General features: G+C 41.3%; 1 protein-coding gene across 8 annotated transcripts in view; it reads right to left on the reverse strand.

Annotated features, from left to right (window-relative positions):
- ppp6r3 (protein phosphatase 6 regulatory subunit 3) overlaps nucleotides 1-21280 on the reverse strand; it is a 92723-nt gene that overhangs the window by 21034 nt on the left and 50409 nt on the right. For all 8 annotated transcript variants that reach the window (XM_062967563.1, XM_062967566.1, XM_062967565.1 and 5 more), the window contains 6 exons: nucleotides 18911-19040; nucleotides 17833-17985; nucleotides 14759-14908; nucleotides 13152-13216; nucleotides 10964-11079; nucleotides 734-819 (listed from right to left, as the gene is read on the reverse strand). In XM_062967563.1, the coding sequence (XP_062823633.1) occupies nucleotides 734-819; nucleotides 10964-11079; nucleotides 13152-13216; nucleotides 14759-14908; nucleotides 17833-17985; nucleotides 18911-19040 (700 nt within the window). The remainder of the gene's footprint in view (nucleotides 1-733; nucleotides 820-10963; nucleotides 11080-13151; nucleotides 13217-14758; nucleotides 14909-17832; nucleotides 17986-18910; nucleotides 19041-21280) is intronic.

The raw sequence follows: 21280 nt of genomic DNA on the forward strand, positions 1-21280 counted from the left end.
AACAGGCAAGTTATCAATGTAAGAAACCCTGTTATTTCTATAAAATAAAGCTATAGCATGAAGTCCAGTAACTTTTAAATTGCCTTCAGGACAGCACCTAATACAATTATAGTGCACGTGAAAGCAGGTTTTAATAAGACATGCATAAAATCCAGAATAATTGTGATAAAAATTAAAGGATGTTATTTTGTTATGTAGGTTGAATATCCTTTATCTGAACTGCTTGGGGCCAAAAGCGGGATTGTTTTATTTTGGAAAATCTGTATTTTCATATTCAAGACATACATACTTGAGATATGTTTGAGATGGGACTGAAGTCTAAACATGAAATTGTTGTTTCATATACATTTCCTAAAGGTAATTTTAGAAATATTTTTAGTAATTTCACACACGAAACAAAGTCTGTGTACACTGAACCATCTCAAAACAAAGGTGTCACTATGTCAGCCAGCCATGTGAGCAATTTCAGATTTCGGGGTACTGGGCTTTCAGAAATCCAGATAAGGGATGCTCAACCTGCTCAATGCTGAAGACGGCATTAATTCTTTGGGGCCTAAAAGGCCAGTATGGAGGTGATTTATGCAATGTTGTAAAATACTAATGTAAAATTAGTAAAACAAACAAACTGTACGTTATTCTTTTTGTCATTTCAGGTGCCTTAACTTTGATTGTTAACTAAGGATTTTACATTAAAAAAACAGTATCTTCCCAATTTTCATCTTATAAAACCTACTAGATCCACTGTGTTCCTTTTGTTTGTTTCGCCTAAGGAGTTTGTGCAGAAAGTCTCCCATCGCTCTCTGACTTCATTTGGAAGCTCTAGAAGGTCAAAGAGAAAGAGATTTAAGTATTATAACTATTGAATACTGTCATTTAATGCACAGTATTCTGGATGTTTTGCACTTTATGCTACCAAACATGTTTACAATCTCTAAGGTAAATCAAATGGAAGCTATGCATCTCAAAAATGCTATCTTGTTCCTCCTTCTGCTCAGAAGGAAGACAAGTGTGACTTCAGATAGATTTGGGCAGCAGCACATAGCTGGGATTCTTCCTGTGAATAAATTCCCAGAATATTGGCAAAGACTGGTATTGAGATGGTACAAGGAAGTCCTCTACGAAGATTAGGGATTAATGCTCTTCAACGAGGGATTAACTCAGATATTCAGACTGACATGGCAATCCCTGGCCAGTCAGAGGCTGTCAAATATTAGAAGAATATGGCTGTGCAGATGGCAGCTGACCTTTCCCCCCATCTAATGTCATCTGTAACCATCAGCAGGAATGAGGGCAGCTTACCTCCTCACAGGGCAGCTGTCAAGGACAAATACAATAAAATAGCAAGGTTTTGTACACTGCCAAATAGAGTAGTCATTCTCAACTTGTGGGTCCCCAGATATTTTGGCCTACAAATCCCAGAAATCCAAGCCAGTGTACCAGCTGTTAGGATTTCTGGGAGTTGAAGGCCAAAACATCTAGAGACCTACAGGTTAAGAACCACTGAGATAGAGCATAAAACTAGGGCCACAACAAGCCAAGTGCAAGTTCTCACTCAGCCATAAAGTTCATTAAAGTGACAAAGGATCAGTATTTATTTTCATATTACTTGAAATAACTCTCTAAATTAGTTTATGTGTTATAATCATAAAGATATAATGTTAATGATTCATAAGGACTTCACTAACTGTTTTTGACAGGTCCAACATCCAATCCTGTTTTTGACTACTAGCGTGGACAGCTCCAGCCCTTACGAACACACACTGTCCCTGCCACTCAAAACACGACAGAGACAGAAGCACTCCTTCCCAGCTTAAGTAATAAGAAAATTAATGGGCTTCAAACCACCATTCCAAACTTCAGTATTATCCCTGATCTGCTGGGAATCAGGAGAAATAACTAAGTGTTCGCTGTATGGAGAATGGGGGGTGGGGGGAATGAGAGCTTAAGACAGCTGTGCTTTTGTGTTATGCCCATGCATTCTAAAATGGCATCTTATCACAGGGGCTACGTTCCAGGACCACCCGCAATAAGTGAAAATCCAAGAAGTAGGGACAGTATATTTATTCTGTGTGTGGAGGAGAGCAAACCACAAACTACTTACTACAATGCAGTCTGTACTTTATTTTAGCAGTTACAATATACAGTACACCGGCAGAGAAGAAGACTGGAAGGTAAATAACCCTTTTTTATTTCCAACCTTACCCTACCCTCCTCTCCCTTTATTTCTCCCTTTCCCCCCTTCCAAAACAAAACAAAAACCTGCAAAATAGCAAAAATACCCCAATAAATGTGTACATCAATATTAATTGAAAACCCACGAGACAGCGAGGGAGCGAAAAGTGAACCGCAAAATAGCTAGGGAACGCTGTATATCAAGAATAACAACTGAATAACAATGCCAGAATTCTCTGTAACAACCTTTTTATTTTATCCTGGTGGCTGATGAAAAGGCGCATCATTTTTGAAAAGTTTGGCCTAAACCAACTGCCAATTGCAACTAGAATAGACCCACTGTAACATTATTGAACAATTAACTGGCATTCGCATAAATCCCACCGATTCAACTGTTCTAACTCTATTTAGGACTAGCAAACAGATTTAGGTCACTGCTGCCTGTAGGCTCAGCTTCATCTAGAAATGTCTGCAGGTCAAAGAGATTTCTAGACACACACTGACGGATGTGAGTTCTAAAAGTATCCTTGGCACTTCCATTATTGAGCACAATGGGCTCAAGTCACCAGGGCTGCATAAACAAAGTATTAGATTATGATTGTCTGTACAAAGGGTCTCGCTACAGACCAATATATTGTCTAGACCAGGGGTCCCCAAACTTTTTGAGCAGAGGGCCGGTCAGATGGTCGAGGGGCCAAATGATCATTTGAAAAAAAAAAAAAATCCCAGGCACACTGCACATGTCTTATTTGTCATGCAAAAACAACAAAAGAACAATACAATATTTAAAAATAAAAACAATTTTAACCAACATAAATTTATCAGGATTTCAATGGGAAGTGTGGGCCTGCTTCTGGCCAATGAGATAGTCAAGTTAATTAGAATTGTTGTTATGTGCCTTCAAGTCATTTCAGACTTTGGGCGAGCCTAAGTCTAAAATTATTTATTTATTCATTTACTACAATTATTTATTACATTTCTATCCCGCCCTTCTCACCCCGAAGAGCTGTGTATGTACATACAATATATTATATTATTAGCATAGCACAATATTAGCATTATATATTACTATATTGAACGATACCACTATACTGTAATATTATATGTCATATATAACATATAATTAATATTATTATATGGTATTATTATTATATTGTATAACATTATAATATTATTATCAATATTATATGTACATACATTATATTATTAGCATAGCACAATATTAGCATTATATATTACTATATTGAACTATACCACTTTACTGTAATATTATATGTCATATATAACATATAATTAATATTATTATATGGTATTATTATTATATTGTATAACATTATAATATTATTATCAATATTATATGTACATACAATATATTATATTATTAGCATAGCACAATATTAGCATTATATATTACTATATTGAACTATACCACTATACTGTATGTTATGATTGAGCCTCGTGGCTCTGTTTCTGACAGGCGTGGACGTAAGACTCCTCGAGAGTCGGATACTCTCGAGGAGCGAGAGAGAAAAAGACTGCGAGACATATTTGCAGCACCATCTGACGAAGAGTCTTTCGAAGGGTTTACGGAGAGAATGGAGGAAGGGCTGGTTAGCTCAGAGGAGGATGAGATGGATTGGACTCGGGTAAGGGAGGAATTGGGGGCCACTGGCCATGATGGGGCAGAAGATGAATGGGGACCTTCAGGATTAGACCCATGGCTTAGCTGGAGGGATGGGACGGGATCCACAGCTGGAGATGCTGTTGGGCGTAGTCAGAGGTGTTCCAGCTCTGACGAGGAAAGTGATGAGGAAACGCCCGGGTTAAGGAGGACAGCTGACAGTGATGAAGATTTGTAACTGGCATAAAATGGGGCTTGGGAGCAATTGCAAATTGCGTCGGGCAAGGTAATCTGGGCAAACGCTTGGGATTCGTGTGTGTGTGTGGGACGCTTCCCTGAAGACTTGTGTACTTTCCTGTGCTGAGACGTAAGTTGATTGGAATCCAGGGTCAGACGGCGGGAGGGATTGTGTGGGCATTTGTTTGTGCAAACCTGTGCTTACTCTTATTAGCTTGACCTTCCGTCGTCTTCTTGACGGACGCCATCTCCTGCTTTGAGAACTCGGACTGAACTGACCACGGCTTGTCTTCCCCCCTTCTTGGACTTGGAAAAACTACAAACGTCTGCTTCTGGCTTTGATCTACGGAACGGAACTGGTCTACTCTACTGCTAAAATCCCTGGCTGAATTGTTCGTGTTGGAATCCTGTCTGCTGTGTGTGTGTGTGGGAGCGACGCAAGTTACTCTAAACACAGTGTTGGCAGCAGAGAGGAATCTGCTGCCAATTAGTGGCATTCTTTATCTTTTGTTCCTTGGCTTTCGTTTTGTTTATACCCAGGCTGAAGAAAGCAGTTTGTTTTTACCCGGATTAAACTCCGGTTTAATCCGGTTTATCTTTTGAACATTTACTTTTGCCCCTTTTTGCTCCTAAAGGCAAAAATTGCCTGGCCCTTGTGTTTTACGGGCATTTTTGAGTTCTGTAAACTAATAAACTCTGTTACTTTGAATCTTGTGGCGTTCTGTCCTTGACAGATTGCCCGACGCCCATAAAAGGTTTATTGCAGCAATAAACCCGTCAGGAAGACGATGGATGAGTTAAGAGCCAAATTAGACCAATTGCAAACGGCTTTTACCGTTAGCCAAACCGCTCATGCCGTGAAAGGACATGTTTTGACTCCTGAACGCTTTGACGGAACCAGGTGCAAGTTGCCAACCTTTTTGGCACAAGTGGAGCTTTATTTTTCTCAGCTCAGTGCTCATGCTTTTCCCACAGACACTAGCAAGGTGGCCTTTATTTTGAGTTTGTTGACCGGTCCCGCAGGACAATGGGCCACTAATTTAATTTTGGGAAATGACCCAGTCAAGGACAATTTGAATAATTTCAAAAAGTTGTTAACTGATACTTTTGGGGATCCTCTCCGCACGGAGAACGCTGGGTGGGCTCTGTATCGGTTGAAACAGGGAAAGGGGACTGTTTTGGATTACTTGAATAAGTTTAACCTGTATCGCCACCAGCTGGATTGGGGGGAAAATGCATTCATGCTTTTATTTACTGCCGGGTTAAATGATATGCTCCAGGATGAATTAGCACGCTTGGAGCCGGCTGAAAGCTGGGACGCCTTAGTAGCTAAGGTGCTGCGTTTAGACGCAAGGTTCGAGGCTCGTAAATATTCAAAAGCAATGTGTGCGCCACCCATGCATGTAACCAGGGCACCTGTGGTGATGGGGGAAGAGCCCATGGAGCTTGGGGTCTTTAAAAAGCTGTCTACAGAGGAAAAGAGCCGTAGGAGGCAGCTGGGCTTGTGTTTGTACTGTGGGAATGCTGGGCATTTTGCCAAAAGTTGTAATGTGAAACCTTCCCAGCTTTCGGGAAAAGGCCAGCCCTAGTGCGACGTGAGTCCAACGCACTAGGGCTCCTCAAGCAGTCAACTGAGGGGAGGAAGCATGTTTTCGTACCCATTACATTATCTGTTGGGGGAAGGGAACTTGTTTCTACTCTGGCACTGCTGGACTCAGGGGCCACGGTCTCCTATGTAGATATTGAGTTTGCTAAGAAGCATGGCATTCCTAAGGTGCGCAAAGCATGCGACGTGTGGGTGGAAGGAGCAGATGGGAGACTGCTGGAGACTGGGGTGGTTAACCAGGAAACCTCAGCAGTAACGTGGGAGGTGCAGGGAGTAACGGGAACGTTTGTGTGGGATATTACGAGCTTGCCTAGATATGATGTGATCCTGGGGATGGATTGGCTAGCTGTAGTAAACCCACAAGTAGATTGGGCAACACGTAAAGTGATTTTAAAGAGGCAGGATTGTTGCACTCTAAATGTTACTCATTCTGATATGGAGGGAGTGCCTGCTGAGTATGGGGAGTTCTCTGATGTATTTTGTAAAAAAGAAGCGGACAAATTACCACCGCACAGGCCATATGATTGCGCCATCAAGTTGGCAGAAGGTGCGAAACTGCCAGCAGGGAGGCTGTATGCCTTGACTGTACCGGAAAGGCAAGCTTTGCGGGAGTTTCTAGATGAAAATTTAGCCAAGGGGTTTATTCGCCCATCTAGTTCTCCAACTGCGGCACCAGTATTCTTTGTAGCCAAAAAGACTGGGGAACTTAGGCTGGTCTGCGACTATCGGATTCTAAACAAATACACCATTCGGGATAGGTACCCGCTCCCTTTAATCTCGGAACTGTTATCAAGGGTGCAAGGGGCTAAGGTCTTTACCAAGCTTGACCTGCGGGGGGCCTATAACTTAATCCGTATACGGGAAGGGGATGAATGGAAGACGGCATTTAACACGTGTTTCGGATGCCACGAGTTCCGAGTCATGCCTTTTGGGCTTTGTAATGCTCCTGCGGTCTTCCAGAGGTTCATGAACGATGTGTTCAGGGACCTAATTGACCAATTTTTAGTGATTTATTTGGATGATATCTTGATTTTTTCTAAGGACGAGAAAGAACATCGTCAACATGTCAAGCAGGTTCTGCACCGACTGCGGGCTAATGGGCTTTTCGCCAAGGCTTCCAAGTGCGTCTTTCATGTGCCTGAAGTGGAGTTCCTAGGTCATGTAGTGTCAGGTAGGGAACTTAAAATGGACCCACATAAGGTTGACGCCGTTAACTCATGGCAGGAGCTGAAGACTAAGAAGGATGTACAAAGGTTCTTAGGTTTCGCTAATTACTACCGGGAGTTTATTCCGAATTTTGCAAAGCTCACGATACCTTTGACGCAGCTTCTGCGCAAGAAACAGCCATTTGTGTGGGGGCGGGAAGCTCACGAGGCGTTTTTACAACTTAAGTCTAGTTTTCAATCGGACAACATACTAACCCATCCTGATGTTGACAAACCGTTCGTGGTAGAAGCGGACGCTTCTAGCTACGCGTTGGGGGCTGTATTGTCTCAGAAGGATTCCTCAGGGACCTTGCGTCCCTGTGGATTTTACTCGCGGCAACTAACACCCTTCGAGCAGAACTATACCATATGGGAGAAGGAGTTGTTGGCGATTAAGGTGGCGTTTGAGGTGTGGCGGCACTGGCTTGAAGGGGCACGGCATCAGATCGTGGTCAGGTCTGATCATAAGAACTTAGAGCACTTGCAAACAGCAAAGAAGTTAAACCAGCGTCAAATCCGCTGGGCTTTGTTTTTCTCCAGGTTTAACTTCAAGGTGCAGTTCGTGGAGGGGAAGGCAAACTTGCGGGCCGATGCTTTATCCCGCAAGCCAGAATTTAAGACCAATGAGCAGGTAGTATGTCAGACCATCTTGCCTACTGCCTCGCTGTGTGTTGTAGATAATGAGCTCGGGTTACATGATCAGATCCTTGAGGCTCAGAAAGATGACGTGTGGACACAGGAGCAACTGATGCTGCTCTCAGCAGGTAACCGTACCATACTGCCGCATCTCCAAGATCAAGACGGGGTATTGGTGCGTAGGGGGCAGGTTTACGTACCAGTGGGGGCCCTCAGGTTGGAGGTGATTAGAGCCCACCATGACGAACCCATGGCTGGGCACTTTGGCAGGTTCAAGACCGTACAGCTTATCACCAGGAGCTACTGGTGGCCAAAGATGCGGCAAGACATTCTGCGCTTTTGTGACAGCTGCGCCGTTTGCCAGCAGAGTAAGACGCCTGTTGGGCGCCCTAGAGGGTTGTTGTCGTCTTTACCTGTTCCGGAGAGGCCATGGCAAATCATTTCCATGGATTTCATTTCAGATTTGCCTAAATCTGGGGGTTATACTTGTATTTGGGTGGTGGTGGATTTATTTAGTAAACTGGCTCATTTTATTCCTTGTTCAACCATTCCGGCGGCCCCTACGTTGGCCTTACTATTTACAAAGCACATCTATCGCTTGCACGGAGCACCCGAGGTGATTATTTCCGATAGGGCTCCGCAATTTGTGTCACGCTTTTGGAAACACTTCCATGAGTGCTTGGGGACTAAGTTAAACGTGTCGTCCGCCTTCCATCCGCAAACGGATGGACAGTCGGAACGGGTTAATGGGCTCTTAGAGCAGTATCTGCGTTGTTTTTGTTTAGATCAACCCACGGCTTGGGTGAAGTGGTTACCGGTGGCGGAATTTGCTTACAACAATGCGGTGCACACGTCTAGTCAGCATACGCCGTTTGAGCTTACTTATGGCTTTCACCCACGGGGAGGTGTGGCGCCGTCGACCAATGTGGTCTCTTCGGACCCTGTGTACCGCTCTACGGAAATGGCTGCATTGCATGATGTTGCCCGTCGCTTACTGTTGGAAGCTAAGGCAACGCAGAAGACTCAGGCTGACCGCCACAGGCAGGCAGGGGAGGAGTTGGAAGAAGGGGATTTAGTGTGGTTATCTTCCAAACATATTAAACAGGCTGGGGGAAAGTTTGCGCCTCGGTATTTGGGTCCCTTTCCTATTGTTAAAAAGATTTCTTCTGTTGCGTTTCGTTTGCGTTTACCGTCTAGTTTAAAGGTCCATCCAGTCTTTCATCGTTCGCTGTTGAAACTTGATACCTCTAGTCGTCGTGGTGCTATAGCGGAGGGTATCACTGCCACTTCTCCGCCATCGGGGGAGGAGGCCTTTGTGAGAGGGGATAGTGTTATGATTGAGCCTCGTGGCTCTGTTTCTGACAGGCGTGGACGTAAGACTCCTCGAGAGTCGGATACTCTCGAGGAGCGAGAGAGAAAAAGACTGCGAGACATATTTGCAGCACCATCTGACGAAGAGTCTTTCGAAGGGTTTACGGAGAGAATGGAGGAAGGGCTGGTTAGCTCAGAGGAGGATGAGATGGATTGGACTCGGGTAAGGGAGGAATTGGGGGCCACTGGCCATGATGGGGCAGAAGATGAATGGGGACCTTCAGGATTAGACCCATGGCTTAGCTGGAGGGATGGGACGGGATCCACAGCTGGAGATGCTGTTGGGCGTAGTCAGAGGTGTTCCAGCTCTGACGAGGAAAGTGATGAGGAAACGCCCGGGTTAAGGAGGACAGCTGACAGTGATGAAGATTTGTAACTGGCATAAAATGGGGCTTGGGAGCAATTGCAAATTGCGTCGGGCAAGGTAATCTGGGCAAACGCTTGGGATTCGTGTGTGTGTGTGGGACGCTTCCCTGAAGACTTGTGTACTTTCCTGTGCTGAGACGTAAGTTGATTGGAATCCAGGGTCAGACGGCGGGAGGGATTGTGTGGGCATTTGTTTGTGCAAACCTGTGCTTACTCTTATTAGCTTGACCTTCCGTCGTCTTCTTGACGGACGCCATCTCCTGCTTTGAGAACTCGGACTGAACTGACCACGGCTTGTCTTCCCCCCTTCTTGGACTTGGAAAAACTACAAACGTCTGCTTCTGGCTTTGATCTACGGAACGGAACTGGTCTACTCTACTGCTAAAATCCCTGGCTGAATTGTTCGTGTTGGAATCCTGTCTGCTGTGTGTGTGTGTGGGAGCGACGCAAGTTACTCTAAACACAGTGTTGGCAGCAGAGAGGAATCTGCTGCCAATTAGTGGCATTCTTTATCTTTTGTTCCTTGGCTTTCGTTTTGTTTATACCCAGGCTGAAGAAAGCAGTTTGTTTTTACCCGGATTAAACTCCGGTTTAATCCGGTTTATCTTTTGAACATTTACTTTTGCCCCTTTTTGCTCCTAAAGGCAAAAATTGCCTGGCCCTTGTGTTTTACGGGCATTTTTGAGTTCTGTAAACTAATAAACTCTGTTACTTTGAATCTTGTGGCGTTCTGTCCTTGACACTGTAATATTATATGTAATATATAACATGTAATTAATATTATTATATGGTATTATTATTACATTGTATAACATTATAATATTATCAATATTATATGTGCATACAATATATTATATTATTAGCATAGCACAATATTAGCACTATATATTACTATATTGAACTATACCACTATACTGTAATATTATATGTAATATATAACATATAATTAATATTATTATATAGTATTATTATTATATTGTATAACATTATAATATTATTATCAATATTATATGTACATACAATATATTATATTATTAAAAATGATATAAAATATATTATAAAACTGAAGGCGGGGGCCAGGTAAATGACCTCGGAGGGCCGCATCCGGCCCCCGAGCCTTAGTTTGGGGACCCCTGGTCTAGACAGTACTCAAACTTAAGGATACACATACTGAGTATGTGTACATGTATACCTTAGTAACAGTATGTATATCTTAGCAATTTAGATCATTACTCATTGTCTCGAGAGAAAACAAAGCCTGCAAGAACAAAATTAAAAAATGACATTCATAGTGCTGAGGCCAAAGCAGAATACTAGTTGAAGAGGCCTGATCTTGCTTAGATATCAGGGCTCGATGCTTCAAGAAATATACAAGAATGAAAACCAATTTCATAGGAAGACTGGAACCAAGGACCAGCCCAGAAAGCTCAGGGGAAAATTCAAACCAAAGGCTTGGTATGGGAATGCAGCAGATATGATATTTAAACATTTGATGTATTTTCAAATACGAACATGACTAATTGCAACAGACAGAAATGCAGTTATAAACAAAATGCACGCAAAATGTACACATTCTAATAGAGACTCTATTAAAAAGAAAAGGCAAAGCGATGCTAAAACAGGTCAAAATGAGCTCAAAAGGTCAGACACTCAGCTAAGCTGAAACTGAGCCATTTGTCCACTCCTATTCCTTACAGTTTCTGAGAATCATGAAATAGATCAAATATTTGCTTCTTTTTAAAACAGTACCTTTAATTAGTTGCTGTACGAGTGTACAGTTTGGCCCTTTATCAGTACTGTGCACAATACAGTTAGCTATTCTTGTTAAGTGGCCCATGTAGCCGTATCTCCTTCCTCCTTCAGCCCTGAAAGAGTCCAATATAATTGATTATTTATCAGGAAGCTGACACCCCTCCCCAGTTATGAACTGTATTTTTTGTTGAGTTGATACAGCATGGAATGAAAAGAGCAAGTGTGATTTAGTTAACCATCCATTAAAAAACAAACAACGCTAAATTCACTCTTAGGGAGGAGTTCAGTATTTTATATTTCATTCCATAAATGTTATTTAAATATTATTTTTTTTAAACCTGAAGGGACAAATACTTTTTTTAAAAAACCTGAGAGGGAAAGACATTTGATTCAAACCTTTCTCAGCATATAATCATACAGAACATAGTACAAGCTTATGACTTACTAGCTATCATTTAAAATTAAAATCTGTCTGGTCTTCACAGAATAGCACTTTCCATCAAATATATCGTCTTCCAAAATTAGCTCCAATATAATTCTACATTTTCATTAAAATCTACTGAGGTTATGAAAACAACTCAAAATGTTGCTTATGAAAACCTGCATGATCACAAAAGACAGCAGTGAACATTTGTTGTCAAGACAGCTCTGACTTATGACAACTCTATAGATGAGAAACCTTCAAGAAACTCAATCTCCAACAATCCTGTCTAGCTCTTGCAAATCCAGAGCTGAGACTTATTTATTTATTTATTATTTATTTATTTGCAGGATTTATATTCCGCCCTTCTTACCCCAAAGGGGACTCAGGGCGGATCATATTACACATATAGGCAAACATTCAATGCCTTAACATAGAACAAAGACAGAGACAAACGCAGGCTCCGAGCTGGCCTCGAACTCATGACCTCTTGGTCAGAGTGATTTGTTGCAGCTGGCTGCTCACCAGCCTGTGCCACAGCCTTGACTGAATCAATCCATCAATAATATGGTCTTCCTAATTTTCCAATTGCCTTCACTTTACTGAGAATTATATTTTTCTAATATATTATATCATTATACCCAAAGAACTATGGCTTCAATTTAGTCATTTCAGCTTTTAATATGAGATTAGGCTTATCATGCTTTCAGGCTTACTTAATCGTTATATTGACTTTGCACAGTATCCATAGAACTCTCCCCCAATAACACTTTCCAGGGAACTGAATTTTCTTCCTACCAACTTTCTTCACTATTCAGCTTTCACCTAAGGATCTAGTTCCTTCATAGGTTCCCTTCTGAGCCTTAGTCAGTTAACATTGCAGGAGCAGAAATAAGTAAAGCTAACTTAAAGAATCATAGAATTGCAGAGTTAAAAGAGACTATATGGACCACCCAGTCCTGTCTCCACAATCAAAGCACCCCTTTTTTTTTTCATGTCAGGAGCAACCGGAGTTGCTTCTGGAGTGAGAGAATTGGCCGTCTGCAAGGACGTTGCCCAGGGGACGCCCGGATGTTTTGATGTTTTTACCATCCTTGTGGGAGGCTTCTCTCATGTCCCCGCATGGAGCTGGAGCTGAGAGAGGGAGCTCATCCACACTCTCCCCAGGTGAAAGCACCCCTGACAGATAGCCATTTAGCCTCCGCTTTAGGAGCCTCCAGTGGCGCAATGGGTTAAATCCTTGTGCCGACAGGACTGCTGAACGAAAGGTTGGCAGTTCAAATCCGGGGAGCGGGGAGAGCTCCCGTCTGTCAGCTCCAGCTCCTCATGTGGGGACATGAGAGAAGCCTCCCACAGGATGGTCAAATATCAAACATTCAGGCGTCCCCTGGGCAACGTTCTGGCAGACAGCCAATTCTCTCACACTAGAAATGACTTGCAGTTTCTCAAGTTGCTCCGGACACGAAGAGGTTTTCTTGAGACCTCTGCTTAAAGGTCTCAAGAAAATAAGACTTCACCATCCTCCAAGGCAGCATGTCCCACTGTCAAACAGCTCTAACTTGCCTCAGCAATTCCCATTAAAAACTCAGATCTTCTCTGCACTCAAGTGTGCAAACTTGGGCCTTATCAAAATCTGTCCTTTGTAATTAGCATTTTAGTTTAGATTCCACATAAATTAAATTAAATTGCATGTCACTCATCAAATTCTTAAATGTTACATAGCATCCTGATAGTTCACTGGGGGAAAAAGTATTGACTACTCACTGTTTCTTCTCATTCATCTCCCATGCTTCAAGTATTCGTTCAATTAAATGGCACTTAAGGAAAAGCTACCAAAACAAACAAAAGAAACCTTTAATTTTTTTATAATAAACCTACCACATTAAATAGCTTTTTACACATAATAATCAGTTCAAGCACTGTGCAGAATAAAATATTAGACTGGTGACTGGCCAACTAAACACCAATAGAGTAGATTCCAATACTTGTCAGTACTAGTTTACATGTACAGTGGTGTTGTCCATTATCTAGGACTGCTTTACAGTCATAAATCTTTATGTTCTGTCCAGAGAAAATAATCTTACAAACAGTGTGTTGTATGGTTTCTGGGCTTTATGGCTGTGTTCTAGCAGTATTTTCTCCTGATGTTTTGCCTGCATCTGTGGCTGGCGTTTTCAGAGGATCCTTTGAAGACGCCAGCCACAGATGCAGGCTAAATGTTAAGTGTTAAGTGCAGGAATCATATGGCCTCCAGATGTTGCTGGACTGCAAGTCCTTGAATTTTTATCATTGAGCTTGCTGGCTAGACCTACTGGGACCTACAGTCGAGTTTTCTCCACAGGACTGTATGACTCACTCCCCCGTTTACTACTCAGAGTCTAGTAAGAAATGTCAGCAAAGGTAAAAACCTTAGGTTGCAGAGTATCAAAAGAAAAATATAATAAGGCTGCAGCAGAAACAAAGCCCCGAAGTAATGTGGTCAAATAAGAAGCTACATTGTAGCATAAAGTCATCTTACTTTATTGCTGTAACAGAAGCATACTACAGGAACAAAAAACTCAGAGAGAGAATACAGGCAGAATGCAGAGAATATATAAATGAAAAACATAGCTCCACCTGTATCTGACTGATAAAGCTCAAAGTACAAGCATACTACCAGTTAAAGGTACAGACCTACTGGCTAAACATGAACTATATAATTTTGCAAACATTATAATACTTTCAACAAGAAACATCCCAGGTGTCGTCATTTAGCTGCCAGGGAAGATGGACAGCCAGACCTCCAGTGGAAGAGTTTAGCACTCCAAATAGGATCTCAGCCTTAAAAGGTAATCTAACCCAGTGTTACACGCAGTGTATTCTAAAACATACCATGTTTATTTTTCCCATATTTTCAGTTTCCAGATTTTAATAAGAATAGAATACTGAAATTATCTATATAATTTGTTTCAAAGTATTCTGCTCCACAGTTACTTAATCTCTTCACTGCCAATAGCCTTTTTCAAAAATGTTAAGTATTTTTTATATAAGCAGTACCTATTTAACCTCGTAAGTAAATGGCACAGAAGCATTAATTTTATATTTAAAATATATACCAAGGTCTTCCTTGTACTGAACTTGCTTTTGCTTTGGGCTACAAAGCACCTGTTTTTTAATATATTATTTTTTGCTTAATCAGGTCTGGGAATGAAGCAAGGTACTAAGTATTAAAATACCTTTTGAACAATACAGATATTTCATCTGTTTAAACTCTCAGTAGCCTTGACTTTATTCTACTAACCCACCTGACTATGTATCATTTCAGTCATACAGAGCCTACAATAGCTATACTCCAAGTACTGCAAATCATAAAAAGAAAGATGTGAACTTACATGTTTCAGCATAAGGTTGTCTCCACTGGAATCCTGATCTGAGATTGTACCATTTTCTGCGGTTTCAAAAGGACTTGCAAGGATCAATGCAATACAAATTTCTACTTGAGTATGCAAAAAGTTATTCCATGTGTACTTAAAAAACATGTCCTGCAGAAAAAAAGAAACTAAAATGAGAAACAGCCCTGCCAGCTAGTAAACATGTAGGCCTGGATCCAACATTTTTGAAAATGGAAGTCTGCTCTTACAATTCTGCACACATAAAATATAAAGGGGAGATCAATCATCTTACATACATTCAAGTGATGGAGGCAAATGGGGAACTGGCCAAAAACCATTCCCCTGGCACACCACCATTGAGAAACTTTAAAAAAAAATAATGTCAGAAGCGACTTGAGAACATACTGCAAGTCGCTTCTGGTGTGAGAGAATTAATAATAATAATAATAGTAATTTTATTTTTGTACCCCACCACCATCTCCCCAGAGGGACTCGGGGCGGCTTACAGATATAAAACCAGCATACAGTATACGGTTTTACAAAAACACACAAGTAAATTTAAAAGGCATTAAAAATCACAATCATTATAAAACACATGAAAAACACAGCAATAAAAACATAAAATGAGCTGGGCAAAGTGCACTGAATGGAACTTGTAAACAAGAAGGAAGATTAAGGTGCTACAACGTCATGGGAAGAGCCTTAAACTGGGGTGAACACTGAGGCTATGTCAAGGAGTTAACCAACAACTGGTCAGAAGAACCTGCTAGTACCAGGGTTTAGCGAACAGTGGGCGGTGTACAGAGACATTTCCCAGGGGACGCCCAGATGTGTTAGCTGGAAGGCTTTCTCTCATGCCCCTGCAAACTAGAGCTGACAGATGTGAGATCACTCCATCTCGCAGATTTGAACCGGCAACATTCAGGTCAGCAGTTCAATCGGCACAAGGGTTTAACCCTTGTGCCGGCTAAACCCTTTAACCGAGAAGCTTAATGGGAACAAAAAGAGCCCTTCTGTCTTGGATTGAAGCCACAATATCCAAATAAAAAGAAGTAAAAACCCAAGAACCAACAATCTCAAGCTGTGTTTTTTATTTATTTTTGTAAAGAACTGTAGAAATTTTAAAACAGTCCTAGATATATTTCAAATTTGGTTGCCAATTGTGTAAGCCGCCCTGAGTCCCTCTGGGTGAGAAGGGTGGGATATAAATGCTGGAAATAAATAAATAAATATATGCCACTGTCAGTAACTGTCTATAATAAAATATTTAAATCTGGTTCCTGAGATCTGTAGAAGTAACCTTCAGCATTAACCCTGGTATATAGTTATCAACGGCTTATTTGTGCAAATAATGCTTCAGAAAAGTTTAGGCATAAGAAGCTTCTCTGATTTCTGCATTTCCAATTGAACAGAGGTGACTATGGGCATACAGAGTACATATGCCACTATCATAAAGATGTGCTCCTCTAAGCCACTGGAAGCACAGCTTTTATGCACTAGTTTAACTGCCAGTCCTATTCATCCCCTGCAACATGAAATAAGGAAAAGTGCATGCATTCCAGGTTCATTTATAAGACTGTTGTGGCTAATGAAGCAACCCGCCCACAGCACACCTTCCCCAGAAGTCTGCCTTTGCAGAGTGATTCTTTTGAGGACCTTTGTTTTGGGCTCATGCCATTCTGCTGACTTCACATATTCACTGCTAACGACAACTGATCCAAACTGAAGATTAAAACACAGGCAGTCCCCAAGTTCCTAACATTCGATTTACAAACGATAGTTTAGAACGGGGGTGGGGGGTGGGGGGTGAGACAACAGTTCCTAACATTCGACTTACAAACGATAGTTTAGAGCGGGGGGGGGGGGGGGTGAGACAACAGGAAGTGAGAGAAATCTACCCCTTGGAAGGGAAATTCACTCCTGGAAGATTTATCATGGGAAAAAGGTGTCTCCACTGAAGCTTTCTGACCAATCCTTGTTTCCACAACAAGCCAAATTTTTTCAAAATCCAATTCTCACATGGACAGAAAATGGGGTGAAATAATACATCATCAGTTAAAAAGGCATACATCAATTTAAAAGTATACATGTGAAAACAATTATAATTAAAGAACCATAGCCTACCAGAAGAGATTGGTCTTTAATACTGTTTTAAAGCACAGTGGATCCTGCTGTCAGATCTCTTCTGACAGATCATTCTACAATTTGGTGGCAGCTAATGAAAAAGTCCTCTGGTTAACCATTTCCAGACTGATCCTGGCTGACTGAAGCAAACATCTCTTAGAAGACCTGAGTGTACGGGCAAGTTATACAGCAAAAACCAACTTGGACCCAAACCACATAAGGCTTTAAAGGTAATCATCATAACAGTGTACCTTGTCTTGAAACCGGTTGGTAGCCAGTGAAATGGAATAAAGCAATCTGAGCCAAATACACCTACATTAAGTGAAGACTTAGTGAATTAAGATCCGAATTTCAAACATTAGCACCAAAGAAATTGGGCCATACAAGTTTAAATTTGCTCCAACTGTTGCAGTTTTGATGTTGTTAAATTAAGATGTAAATTACTAAATGACATGCGTAAAAGTACGACGTGTGGTATGAATTTTTACTTATGTTTTATTTAGAATTCAGCACCCCAAAATGCATTCAAACACAGCTAAAATATTCCGGGGGGGGGGGGGGAGGGTTTCATCACAGGCCCAAGACTGAAACTGTTAGGTGTTTGCCAGCTCAAGAGAAAGAAGCACCAATATAATGTTAACACCTCTCCTTACTGCCAAGAGCAACTTTTGTTTTCGTATTGCTACATTTCAAGATCCCACACCCCAATTTTTTTTTTACAGGATGTACTTATGGCTGCCCCACATAACAAAGTTTGATTTTCAAACTATGAAATCAGGTAAGAGGAAAACAACAGCTTGTTCCAACATATCTCTAAAAGCAGCAAGACATTTTTCACCTATGTCAGGCCCTAATTAGCATGACAGGAAAACTGTCATGAACAGAATTTAACCAGGTCATCTTATTATTGAAAGAAGAAAAATCAAGTTTGCCAATATTTATGTTCTTACCAGTATAACTCCTATGCTATTGATCTCTATAAGTTCCAGGTTCACACTATTTGTATTTGTTTGTAGAAGGCTGGATATTAATCTAATCACATTTAATCTGGTATTCCCTACAGGTGGATCTAACACGCCCCACGTTGTCTTCATAACACTTTTCTAGATAAAAAGAAGATACAAATATTAAAACAGAACCGACTCCTGCCCCCAAATATTAGTTATCCATGAATGAAAACCAAAAATAATTATCATGATCATTTCTACAATCTGTATAAGAAAAAGATAATTTTAGTTGTAAAGATTAATTTAAATGTTTGTGCCATCAACCCAAAAACAGGAATATGAAGGCAGACTGAATAGTTTGTTTGCCAAAGCACTTCCCACAATTTGGAAAGATGGAATACATAGCCATCCACTCTAATAATAATAATAATAATAATAATAATAATAATAATAATAATAATAATAATAATAATAATAATTTTATTTTTGTACTCCGCCACCATCTCCCCAGAGGGACTCGGGGCGGCTTACAGATATAAAACCAACATACAATAATATCAAATACAAAAACACACAAATAAATTTAAAAGGCATTAAAAATCACAGTCATTATAAAACACTTGAGAAACACAGCAATAAAAACATAAAATGAGCTGGGCAAAGTGCACTGAGTGGAACTTGTAAACAAGAAGGAAGTTAAGGTGCTACAAGGTCATGGGAAGAGCCTTAGACTGGGGTGAACACTGAGGTTATGTCAAGGAGTTAACCAAGAGGTACAACTGGTCAGAAGAATCCGCTAGTACCAGGGTTTAGTATACAGTGGGCGGTACTTCTTCAAAGGCCTGTCTGCAGATTTCCCATCCCACAGAGGATTTTCCTTTAATCTCACTGAACAATTATTATACCATAAACTTCTGTTACTATGGAGTGACAAAATCAAGATTAAACAAAATAACACAATATTTCTAAAAAGAGGTGCCACTTTATTAAAGGTTTCCAGTATCACAATGATACATTTTCTGTATGCTGGAATTAGAAAATACACTGATCCTCTTTTCACTTAAATAATACTTTCACTTACTTTGGGGGGTTCCAAAAGCAGTTCATGGAAAGATGCAAGGCGTGCTCTTATGGCTTCTAATACACACTTGTTAACTGAATATGTTGAGTGGTTCATACCAGGGGGGCAAATCTCTATATGACCTTCAAATCTAAAACACAAAAAAATGTTGTTCATAACACAGCAAAAAAGACTACTTAAAATAAAACTAAGTTTGTTTCTGTTTGCCTCCCATTTTTTAAAATTTGAAGACTCAGAGCTGGCCATCTAATCCCACTCAATACAGGATCTCCAGCTAAAGCATCCCCAGCAGGTCCCTCTCCAGCATTGGTTTTGAAGACTCCTAGCGAAGGAGATCTCATCAATTCACCTTTCACTAAAGGTAAACATGCTTGTTCACCAGCCTATAAGAAACCATTACTTTCTTACCCCACTCTTCAGATCAAAACAAATACACTGTATTCCAATCAAACAAATTGGAATTTTTTATTCAGTTACATAAGAAGTTCACTGAAGACTCCCACAGGACGTCATGAAGTATTCAGAAGTACTCCCTTGGAAGGAATGTACAAGGGTATTATGCCAATATTCATTTGTTCGTTCGTTCATTCATTCATTCATTCATTCATTCCATCATGCCTTGGCTCCAGCAGCTAAAGAAATACCCTCCATCCATCCCATCTGTCACTGCTGTGGCCTCTGAGGGAGAGGAATCATAGAATCATAGAATAGTAGAGTTGGAAGAGACCTCATGGGCCATCTAGTCCAAACCCCCGCTAAGAAGCAGGAAATCGCATTCAAGAACCCCCGACATATGGCCATCCAGCCTCTGCTTAAAAGCCTCCAAAGAAGGAGCGTCCACCACAGCCCGGGGGAGAGAGTTCCACTGTCGAACAGCCCTCACAGTGAGGAAGTACTTCCTAATGTTCAGGTGGAATCTCCTTTCCTGTAGTTTGAAGCCATTGTTCCGTGTCCTAGTCTGCAGGGCAGCAGAAAACAAGCTTGCTCCCTCCTCCTTATGACTTCCCCTCACATATTTGTACATGGCTATCATGTCTCCTCTCAGCCTTCTCTTCTGCAGGCTAAACCTGCCCAGCTCTTTAAGCCGCTCCTCATAGGGCTTGTTCTCCAGACCCTTAATCATTTTAGTCACCCTCCTCTGGACGCTTTCCAGCTTGTCAACATCTCCCTTCAACTGCGGTGCCCAAAATTGGACGCAGTATTCCAGGTGTGGTCTGACCAAGGCAGAATAGAGGAGTAGCATGACTTCCCAGGATCTAGATGCTATACCCCTATTTATGCAGGCCAGAATCCCGTTGGCTTTTTTAGCTGCCGCATCACACTGTTGGCTCATGTTTAACTTGTTGTCCACGAGGACTCCAAGCTCTTTTTCGCACACACTGCTGTCAAGCCAGGCGTCCCCCATTCTGTATCTTTGCATTCCATTTTTTCTGCCGAAGTGAAGTATCTTGCATTTGTCCCTGTTAAACTTCATTTTGTTAGTTTCGGCCCATCTCTCTAGTCTGTCAAGATCGTTTTGAATTCTGCTCCTGTCTTCTGGAGTGTTAGCTATCCCTCCCAGTTTGGTGTCTGCAAACTTGATGATCGTGCCTTCTAACCCTTCGTCTAAGTCGTTAATAAAGATGTTGAACAGAACCGGGCCCAGGACGGAGCCCTGCGGCACTCCACTTGTCACTTCTTTCCATGATGAAGACGACACATTGGTGAGCACCCTTTGGGTTTGTTTGCTTAGCCAATTACAGATCCATCTAACCGTAGTTTTGTCTAGCCCACATTTTACTAGTTTGTTTGCCAGAAGGTCGTGGGGGACTTTGTCGAAGGCCTTACTGAAATCCAGGTACGCTACATCCACAGCATTCCCTGTATCGACCCAACTCATAACTCTATCAAAAAAAGAGATCAGATTAGTCTGGCATGACTTGTTTTTGGTAAATCCGTGTTGACTATTAGCAATGACCGCATTTGTTTCTAAGTGTTCGCAGACCACTTCCTTAATGATCTTTTCCAGAATCTTGCCTGGTATCGACGTGAGGCTGACCGGACGGTAATTGTTTGGTCGTTCTTTTTTCCCTTATTGAAGGAGAGGCGGTGGTACCTCGTGGCATAATCCCTTCCCCTACTCAAATCCCCTTTTCCTTGTGCACCTGCATGAAGGTGGGGATCTTTAAAATGAACTATTTGAAAGCCATGATGTATCTAAATAAATGCTCTAATTAAATAAATGAATATGAATGGAAAGTAACTGCATGCATACATGACGAGACTGATGCACCGGGTACTCATTATAAAATATCATTTTAGACCATAGAGACAAACACTAATGGGTTAAATCTAGGATATGAAGGATTCTCGTGATTCTAACAGCCAAAT

The sequence above is a fragment of the Anolis carolinensis genome, chromosome 1 (assembly GCF_035594765.1).
Source record: "Anolis carolinensis isolate JA03-04 chromosome 1, rAnoCar3.1.pri, whole genome shotgun sequence".
NCBI lineage: Eukaryota > Metazoa > Chordata > Lepidosauria > Squamata > Dactyloidae > Anolis > Anolis carolinensis.